The sequence below is a fragment of the Seriola lalandi genome, unplaced genomic scaffold (genome assembly GCF_002814215.2).
Source record: "Seriola lalandi dorsalis isolate HSWRI2012SDOR001 ecotype SW California unplaced genomic scaffold, Sedor1 jcf7180002054836, whole genome shotgun sequence".
In the NCBI taxonomy this organism is placed as follows: domain Eukaryota; kingdom Metazoa; phylum Chordata; class Actinopteri; order Carangiformes; family Carangidae; genus Seriola; species Seriola lalandi.
In genome coordinates this window covers 16,237-26,527 of record NW_019525389.1, presented here as the reverse complement: position 1 = coordinate 26,527, position 10,291 = coordinate 16,237, and the positions used below count along the sequence as shown (strand labels likewise).

The following is a 10,291-nucleotide window of genomic DNA, read 5'->3' as shown; positions in this document are numbered from 1 at the left end:
CCTCCTCCACTTCCACCTCCTCCTCCTCCACCTCCTCCTCCTCCTCCTCTACCGTCTTCTATCAGACTGGATCTAATCAAACAGAGGCCTCTGCTGCTACACCTCAGTAACTGTCACTGCTTTAATGAATAAAATTTATTTGATCATTTTATGCACATTTTCAATTTGCCCTAAAAAAAAATGGAAATTTGAAAAAATCTTGAAATATCAGGAAACTAGAGCCACTTCCTCGTGGTCGTATCCCTCCGCCATCAGACACACAGGTCACATCCTGTTTATCAGAGTCAGAGAAAATATAAAACATGAACCATCTGTGTGAAACTCTGCGTCTTGAGTAAAAGCTAAAAAGTGAGGTTTGTGAGGTCACACTGACATTTGACCTTTGACCTTTGACCACCAAATTCGAACCGGTTCGGCCGGAGCCTTCCTCACATTAACACATCCGTCGACCTCTTCTTCTTCTGCAGTGGTTTATCGGCACAGCAGCTGTTTATCGAGACGAACCAGCTTCTAACGTTTGTGTCTCGGTGGACGGAGACAGACGTGTCTTTGCATTTCATTTGTCGGTTTTCTTGAAATTCATTTGGAATTTGCGGCACGTGAACCGGAGACTTTGACAGGGATTCGTCTGATCATCTGTGACTGTCATCAATATCCAGATGGACAAAACAATGATTCTACTCCATGAATCTAAACTAGAAACTGACCATCTGAAGTCACAGATCAGAGTCACTGCTGATTAATCTGCGAGTTAATTAATCAATCATTTGATGTGAGTCAGTCATCAGTCCAAAGACACGTCTACATGTCTTTCTTTGTCCAACCAGAAGTTGTTTACAACTGATTATCGAAATTGTCGCAAGTAAATTTTCCTGTCAATCATCCAATTGATTAATTAATTTCATAATTAATATTAATTTCAGTCACACACAACTGAAACATCTCAACAGCTATCAGAGGGTTTGTGATGAAGTTTGTTCAGTCGTGTCTCCAGAGGATGAACCACCACCAACACTTCCTGTAGAACTACTGAGATTCCCATCAGCCCCAGCTCTACAGCTGCTCTCTGGTCTGTAAGAGGAACATCGACCTGCTCTGAAGCCGAGTGTGTCTGAGCGTGAGCCGTGACGCAGCGCGCTGATATTGTGGAAGCTGGAGTCGTTTCTAAAACTGGTAAATCTCTGTGAGCTCACTCGACCCCTCAGCTGTCAGTCGCCTTGTTGTTGTGGCTCAGACTCAGTTTGTATTCTGACGGCGTGCGACAGGAAAGCGAGCGAGCGTCCCCCGAGTGCTGGAGGAAACAAAAGCAGAGAGAAGCTTTAAATCCCCGACTCTCTGCCCCCGGTGTTTCCTCCTGACAGAGCCGAGCCGAGCCGAGCCGCCACTCACACTGTTTCCTCTTCCTCACTGATGATCCTTCCTGCTGGGAAACAGATGGGGCTTCTTTAACGACAACGCCATCATTGTTTAATGAAGTTAATAAGATGGCTAAACACCAGCTTTTAATTGTCTGGTTAATGCAGAAGTCCAGTGTGAAGCGAGGTCTGCAGGGACGCACGTTTGTTATGATCATTTCTGTCTCAATAAAGTTTGCATTTGAAAACTTGAGGTTATTAATGACGTTATTGTGAAAATGCTTCTGCGGCTGTAATTAAAACAGATAAACTGTTTCTGCAGAGTTTTTTCTGGCCTGTTCTTCCTCCACTCTGACCCACGCTCACACTCAGCTCCTCATTCAAACAGATGGACCGGGACACGTCTGAGTTCTGGGCTCAGTGTGGACCGGGACACGGACTGAGCCTGAGTTCTGGGCTCAGTGTGGACCGGGACACGGACTGAGCCTGAGTTCTGGGCTCAGTGTGGACCGGGACACGGACTGAGACGCTTCATGCGTCTCTGTTTCCCTTCAGTCAATCAAACTGTGGTGCAGCTGCTGCAGGACGTTTAAACCTGCAGACAGTTTAACGCTAGAGTTCTTACATTTTGACGTAGGGGTCGGAGAATCCATTCACATCCATGGCTGCCAGGTGAGCGCAGCGTTTCACGCCCACGCAGAGACCCCCGCTGCGACGACCTTCGCCTCCTCCTCCTCCTCCTCCTCCTCCTCCTTCCACATCTTTATCCTCCAAACTGAGCGGAGGCAAAAACTGCAGGGAGAGAAGAAGACGACCTCTCTCCTCCAGGCTGTGCAGCTGCTCGTTCTCCCACTGTGGACCAGATTACATTACATGGATTAGTTTAGTCTGATTAGTTAAATCAGATTAGTTTAGTAACATTTGTTGTTGGTTTACTTTGGTATTTATTAGCTTGGTTGTTACATTTAATCAGATTAGTTAAATCAGTTTGTTTTGTTTGTTGTTTGGATTGGTTCAATCAGATTAAGTTGGTTGATAATCAGTTCAGTCTGATTAGTTTGGTCAGATGAGTTTAGTTAGATTTCCTTGGTTGAATTAATTTAATCTAATTAGTTAGAAAAATTAATACATTTGGTTGGATTAGAGTAATTTGATTAATTTGGTTGAATCAGTTTAGTCACATTAGTTTAGGCTACTTTGGTTGGATTTGTATTGTCAGATTTCCTTGAATGAGTTTAGTCAGATTACTTAAATCTGATTTGGCCAGATTAGTTTAGTAGGATTTGTTTCTTCAGATTAGTTGATTGAATTCAGGTTAGTTTGTGTCAGTTTAGCCACTTTGGTGTGACTATTTAAGCGTTAATTAATCAGATTAGTCTAATTTAGTCAGACTACTTCAAACAGATTAGTAAAGTGTTTGAAAAGAGAGGATCAAGAAAAGAAAAGAAAATCAAGCAGCAGAAACATTTTCTCTGTGGTTGGTGACGTCAGTTTGTCCACAGACTAAAATATCTCAACATGTAATGGATGAACAGGAGATGTTCATGTCCCCAGAGGATGAATCTTATCGATCTCCTAACGATCCCTTCATCTAATGCCATCAACAGGTCCAAACCTGAACTCGTCCACATCAGTCCATGACAGGAAACCTCGAAAACAAATGACTGGAGTTTAAGATCAATGTGAACATAGCATGCTAACGTTAGCATGTTGCACATATTCAGAGCTGGCCACATCATGCTCCTCTGAGGATGGACCCGGTCCAAGTTTTCCTCTTCAACAATCTAATCTGCAGATTAACATGGAACTTACTTTATTAATTAAACTAATTAATTTTAGAATAAGGACAGAAAACATCAGTATCAATATCTTTATATTCAAAAGTCAAAATAATAAGATGTCTTGGTGTTTTACGGCCATTCGACTTTTGTTTTGATGCGTCTTCTGATGTTTCTGTCGGGACTCAAGCGCCTCGGGTGTTTTCAGCTGCTTCTGTACTTTTGCTTCAGGCACTTCTGACTGAAAACATTTGAATATGTCAGTGTGGCTCCCACAGGTGAGGACACCTGTGGACATCAAACCCACATGCAGCAGTTTTTCCAGTGAGGAATCACTCTGCTCCGTCCGTCACTTTCTCTGCTCAGCTTCACCGTCTTCACCTGGGAAAAGGTCGGACGAGGACAAAACTCCAGCAACACTTCTGATAAAGACCAACGTTATTTTGGCGCGATGTGTTTCTACTTGAGGTCTCCATCAGGGTCGTCAGTGCAGTTTGAAGATGAAGTCCAGGAGGACGTAGCTGAGTGAACCGATGCTGTCTTTTCCTTCTGCCCTACACCTGTGTTTCTGTCTGACATGTTTGTTCACCTGTTCAGTTCGTCTCTATTAAAGCAGCAGAGTGAATCATGGATGTTTATCTCAGTGTTGGGGAAGGTTGTGGGTTCAGTTAAAGGTGAATACAGTAGATGTGTACTTCCTGGATACCTGACGCGTCTGATTAACTACAGCTCAGCTTCACACTGCACTTGGTCCTGAGACAGTTCGGTCCTTGAGAATCAGGGAAATTGGCTTTTAAATTTAATCTCCACACAAATGGAATAACATTCAAACAAGATCAAAATGAGACGAGTTCATCTTTTTAAATCTCTGTTAGCTGACTCAAGGCAGAGCATAAATGTATTACATGTTTTAAAGCTTTTATTGTTGTTATAAGTTTCACTGTTTATTGCTCATCAGTTTTTACATTATTGTTTCTCATATTTTGTCTGTGATAAAGAGAGTTCGCTTCAGTTCTTAAATCAAGGTTTGAATTAATGATTTGATTTGTTTTTTTAAATTAGATTAAATTATTAAAACACTCCAAACTTACAGAGACTAACGGGACGTTAAGAAGACGCCACCGTTCAGCGCTAGAAAGGAGCCGGTTGAGCTTGTGATCCACCGACCAATCAGAGCGTGACTGTCTGAGTACAGGTGGAGCCGAGAGGCCTAACGGAGCGAGCAGCCGTGACTGGATAATGTAGGTATCACGCCTGCTTTTAGCTCGGTCTGAAAACAGACCAGACGTCGGTGGGAGTCGAACCTTTTGAGTCGGTGCGCTCTGATCTGGTTTTCTACTGATGAGCTACAAATTTAATTTCATCCCAAAAATGAGAGAGAAGAGCCGGTGAAACCTCGACCTCCAGCAGTGACGGTGTTCATTAAAACTCATCTCGCTGCACTGTCTCTGGTTTGATCTTTGTGGTCATGACACAGCAGAGGGTGAGAAGATCGACAGTTTAATCCTCCATCTTTGTCTCGCCTCCACACTCTCCCTCTCCTCCCTCCTGCGGTGAGGGTTCCCGCTCTATTAGCTCACTCCATCACGCCAGCGGTCCTCATTACAGACGGACTGTTTACCTCCCCCACTCCGTCACGCTCTGACCTTTCACTTCGCCTCCAAAAAGACCCAAAACTTTTAATCTTCATCTGTTTGAACTTATTTTTATTCCAGTCATTTATTCTACATGTTTGTCCGAACGTCAGTTGGTGCTCGGATCCACAGAGCCTCCATCCTGCTTCCCACCATCCTTCACAATAAAACTGCAGCTAAAAAAAGAAGAAAAAAATAAAAAGGTCAGAAAATAAGCAGATCGATGGCTTTTAGCGGGAGTCAGCACAGCTTGGCCGGATTTCTCTCCCGCCTACCTCCACTTGGTGGGAGAGAGACTTTGTAGATGAACCCTGAACGCTGAATAAGATTTCAGCTCGGCAACATTCACAACGCCAACCTCTCTGACTGAAATGAAAAACCATCCGTCCAGTCCTGGATATCTGCTCCAATCCATGTGTCAGTAAACACAGAGGTACGTGGAGGGAAATGTCAGACTGAAGCGACAGAGTAAAGGTCTGATCACGCAGCTCACAGGAAGCTCCACGTTCTCCAGGAGATTCAGAAGTGACAGTGTTCCCCCGACAACTGACTGAACAGCCGAGGAACGTTTGGCACTTTGGTTGAAAAATAATCAATGAATTGATCATCCGTCTCCAACCTGAACAACCGTCTGATACGACCCATAGGTAGGCGTACCAACCTCTGTCGCCATGGTTACTATAATAACATGTCATGGCTTGGTTAGGTTCAGGAAAAGATTTGTGATTTGGTTAACTTTGATAATAGAAACAACATAAACTGCTACTTCCACATGGGAATCGAACACACCGCTCTCTCTGGGTCACATTCATCCACCACCACCTCCTCCTGACTTTGTCTTTCTTTACACTACGTCACCAACACTTTTCCCTTCGCTCCTGTCATCATTACTACGACCACTAGATGTTGCCTAGCAACAAAACCTAACTATGATGTCATAATGACCTGCTGCACAGACGACCTGTGGATCGTTTCTTCACAGGAGGACAGTCTTCTTCTTTGATTATAGATCAGCTCTAGCTTCTATATTAATACTGTGAAAGTATCAAAGCCTCAGTCCACAGAGAAATGCACACAGCCTGTATTCAGAAACTGAGCCTTAAAACCAGCCGTCAGGACTTCTGGAACTTTGTGATGTCACAACAAAGCAGTCACCAAGCCCCGCCCACCTGGACCCACCATCCAAACCTTGCAGGATTTGGTTTCTCTGAGTGTTTTTACCTGAAATCTGCTTTATTTTTATTGGATCACTCAGAAAACAGTCAGCCAATCAGAAGAGAGGCTCAGAGCCTCCTCTCTTCTGATTGGCTCCTGCCCATGATTTTATTCATGGATAAAACCACATATGATGCAGCTTACAGTTTGAATAACAGGGGTGAACCAGGACTGTGAGTCAGCTGAGGGTCAGGTTTTTCTCTGGGAATGGAAAAGTTTGGGCTGAGGATCAATATCTGAAACAGGAAAATCTTCACGGATAAAACACGACATAAAGGCGTCAAAACAATCAACTGACAAGAAAACTGCTTCATCAGTTAAACAGTCTCCTTAAAGTTTTACCATCAAACACATATATCCATAATCCGACAGCTGGACAAAATCTTTAAATCTCTGCAAATAAACAATATTAAAAATGATCAGATCTCTATCAAGAAAACTTAATGCGATTTTACCTTTAAATGAGGTTAATAAAGTGATTTACATGTGATATGGGACACGTCACATCTCTTTTCTCTGGTAGCTCTCACACCTCTGACTCACTCAGCAGCCAAACCATGAATAATAAATATTAACAACAGGCCAGCATTAATGTTAATGTTAATGTTAATGTTAATTTGAACAAATTGTGATGCACAATAAATAAAGATGTCTTTGGGCCGAGGCTGCTAATTACACATATTTGTGTTACTATCAGTTTGTTTAATTACTTAATGTAAAAGGTGGAAAACCCTCTGAACAGAGAGGAAATAAAGAGGAAACTCTGCGAAGGCTGAAAAGCTTCTGATGGAAAACCAGCACAACACTTCTGATCCAACAAACTGCTTCATCTCATCATCTGAGCGGAGGAAGAGTCGTCCTCTCATCCCACCGTTACAGAGAAACACTGTCAGTCTGAGCTGCCGTGTGTTTCCAGGTGTGTGCTGTGGGCTGCAGTCAGCTGCTCTCAGATCAGCCCGCACCCACAAACAAAAGGAGGTGAGTCATTAAGCAAAGCTCATGTTTGTCCCCGCGCCGGAGTCAATTGGCTGAAAACTCCGGAGGGATTTCACAGACAATAAAACACCTCCCCGCCTCCGTCTTTGATAAAACACCTGTACGACCGCGGAGGTGAAGGCAGGCGACTAATGAGCTCACACTGGGTCAGAAAACACAGCAGCCGCCGACAAAACCAACAAGGAGCTTAGAGCCGTCTGCGTCACGCTCTCAGCGTGAGCCTGGACAAAGCTTTAAAACTGTATAATTGGATTCCAAAGTCAGATTTTCTCCAAACACATGACAGAATCAGCCGAGGAGACGTCGAGAGGACAGAACCCTGGAGGTGACGGACGCTGAAAGGTTTCACATCTATTGAAGGTGTGTCCTGGAGAGACAAATGAAAAACACTGACCTGTGAAGTCTAAGATCCAGATCCAGACCAACAAGGGAAGTCAAGTCAATCAAGAGAAGAAGAACTGAAAAAAGTGACGACCGAAATGAAGATCAACAAGTTTAATATCAGGACTAATAAGGTTCAAGACTTTTCTTCTAGTCTGACAAACTGATTGGCTGCTGCTGGAGTGACGTGTTTTTCAGAAGTAAAGGATGATTCTGGTTCTTGGTCTTAATTAATGTCTGAGATCTGAGAACACAGTGACATAAATAAAGTCAGAAACATGAGCAGTCAGACAATCAGACGAAAAATAAGAGCCAGGTTGTAATTAACTAAAATGATGCAGCAGGTTCAGTCTGACTGAGGTTTGATACGGACGTTAATTTATAAGAATTGGTTGAAAAAAGTGAAACTGTTCTGGGAACAAATGAATTATGTCACTTCACTGGATGAAACTTCTCGTTTCAGGAGAATATGTGACTGATTTATTCTCACCAATTATAAAATGTCTGTGAATTATTTTAGAATGAAAAATGACTGAATATATATTTATAGACTATAAACCGTCCACCAGTCGTCCCCGTGGACATGACGAGGTGTAGTCCGGTAAAAGGAAGTAACAGACTAATAACAGATGATACGATCCCGTCCTTCTAACCTGCAGTTCAGAGACTCTGAGGAGTCGTTCAGAAAAATGAGAAGTACTTTCATCTCATGATGGTTTAATTCACTGGAAATGATCCCAGTTAGAGAGCGTATAATAAGGACTAATTCAGATAATAGGTTTCACTCCACTCCGCCCACATGAGGTGGAGGAAGTCTGGACTGAAAACACAAGCTCCTTGTGAGAATCACAGAGACTAGAAGTAAAGATGTGACTCAGACTGGACATTTTACTCTTTATACAGAATCCGGTGAAATCCAGTTCAACCAAACGTGGCTCACACTTCTCTCTGAACCGTGGGAATAACGAGGTAAAAGACCTTTAAAAATGAAGAGTTTGTCACTTCAAGAAATGCTCCTCTCTTTCTTTCTGAGGGTGAGATATCAATCTCATGTCTGTGAGGTGAGGACAAGGTTAGCTTAGCTTAGCAACAAAAGAGTGGAAGCAGGGGGAAACAGCTAACGTAGATGTTCCACAAGGCAGTTTCTTGGGTCCTCTTATGTTTTCAGTTTTTATAAATAATATGTTGATATGATTGATGTTCGGTCACTTGTTGTGTCACAGCTGGAGCTCCGCCCTGTCACGCGCTGCTGTTTCTCAGCATCCAAAGAACCGGTTGTTGTATTGTGAGCTTTTACTATCTTTTCATCTGCAGTTGTTTAATTTATTCTCCGATCTTTGTTTAGTTTTTGTCTTTTCTTTTATCGATACTGTTAATTTCTAGTTTGATTTTAATGATTCTGTTTTTGTGAGTATCTGAGGAAAACGAACGGTCAGCCAGTCGTGTTGTGCGTAGTGATTCCAAAGAAGCTGATTGGTCAGAAGCTGAAGACTTGCAAAACAGCGTTATCAAGCAGGAAACAAAATGTACACGTTTACAAAACTACACTTCCTGATTCAAAACCTGTTTTCAATTACTCCTTTTGAATGATTTAATGTTCCTTACATGTTAAGTTAGCGAGCTTTACTCTTACTGAAAGCAAATTAGTGTATTTCCCATAACTATTCAAGATGCGAGTACTTTTCCCGCCTCTGACCCGCTGATCAGCTGGTAACGAGCAGATAAAACCACCGGACAGGAACACGAACCTGGACCTCGAGGAAACATTTTCACATTAATTTTCTAATGTGATTAAATTTGAAACGATCATCTTTAATTCATCACAGTCCACGCGCACGTTTACAAAATGTCCTCTGGCCATCAATTATAGAGCAGTTTAACATGAGGCACACACACGTTTGTCTTCCTGCACCTGTGAGGACCCATGTTGACGTAATACACTCCCCAGACACTGAGCCAAACCTGAAGGGTTGAGTTTGCTGATGCAGCTCCATGCCAGAGCCGACATTTATCCGAACGCTAACGTCCTCATTAAGATGGTTTAAAGACACGGGTCCTCACAAAGACAACAACACAAGCTAACACACACTCAGAAGGTCCCTCCGTCTCACACCAACCTTGATGAATTCTTTATGAATTATTTCACCTGTGATCCTGTGTGTTGAAAGTGTTTCATGTCCTCACCTCTGTCTCTGAGCAAACTGATGATCGAACCAACCACAGCTCCTCTGAGTATTCTGCCAAATGATGATACATGTACTGAACCTTTCTTTCTATTATTCCAACCCTGAGGTCACTGAGTTTCCACCTAATCCCTCGTAATCCACGAGTCATCAGGCGACTTCTAGAAATGGATCAAGACCAGGTCAAAACCTGGTATCTGGCTGGACCCCGTCGTAATATCATCGAGTTTAGCATCAGCTGGTTTCAGCTCTATATCCGTTCTCTTCTCTCCTCCTCTCTGTGCTAACATATACAGTATTTTAATGCAGCTGAATTCACAATAAAGCTGTTCTCATTTACATGTTTTTCTGTTTCCGTTGTCATGACAACGGAGCAAGTTTGAAACAGCGACTGAAACGTGGCCAATTAAGACGACGTGTTAACCAGCAGTCACGTTCAAGCTGCTGCTCTGCTGCTGTTTCCACAACAGGCAACTATTGCACAATGGGGAACCTGAGAAACTCACCCAGTCAGTCAGTCAGTCAGTCAGTCAGTCAGTCAGTCAGTGAGTCAGTCAGTCAGTCAGTCAGTCAGTCAGTGAGTGAGTCAGTCAGTCAGTCAGTGAGTCAGTCAGTCAGTCAGTCAGTCAGTCAGTCAGTCAGTCAGTCAGTCAGTCAGTCAGTCAGTGAGTCAGTCAGTCAGTCAGTCAGTCAGTGAGTCAGTCAGTCAGTCAGTCAGTCAGTCAGTCAGTCAGTCAGTGAGTCAGTCA

The 10,291-nt window shown here is 43.1% G+C and overlaps 1 protein-coding gene across 1 annotated transcript in view; it reads right to left on the bottom strand.

The window, feature by feature from the left end:
• The window catches only part of LOC111670137 (double C2-like domain-containing protein alpha), a gene marked incomplete at its 5' end in the record, with an annotated part of 23,371 nt that overhangs the window by 8,435 nt on the left and 4,645 nt on the right, over positions 1 to 10,291 (bottom strand). The window contains one exon of the mRNA XM_023426734.2: positions 1,981 to 2,207. Within this exon, the coding sequence (XP_023282502.1) occupies positions 1,981 to 2,207 (227 nt within the window). The remainder of the gene's footprint in view (positions 1 to 1,980; positions 2,208 to 10,291) is intronic.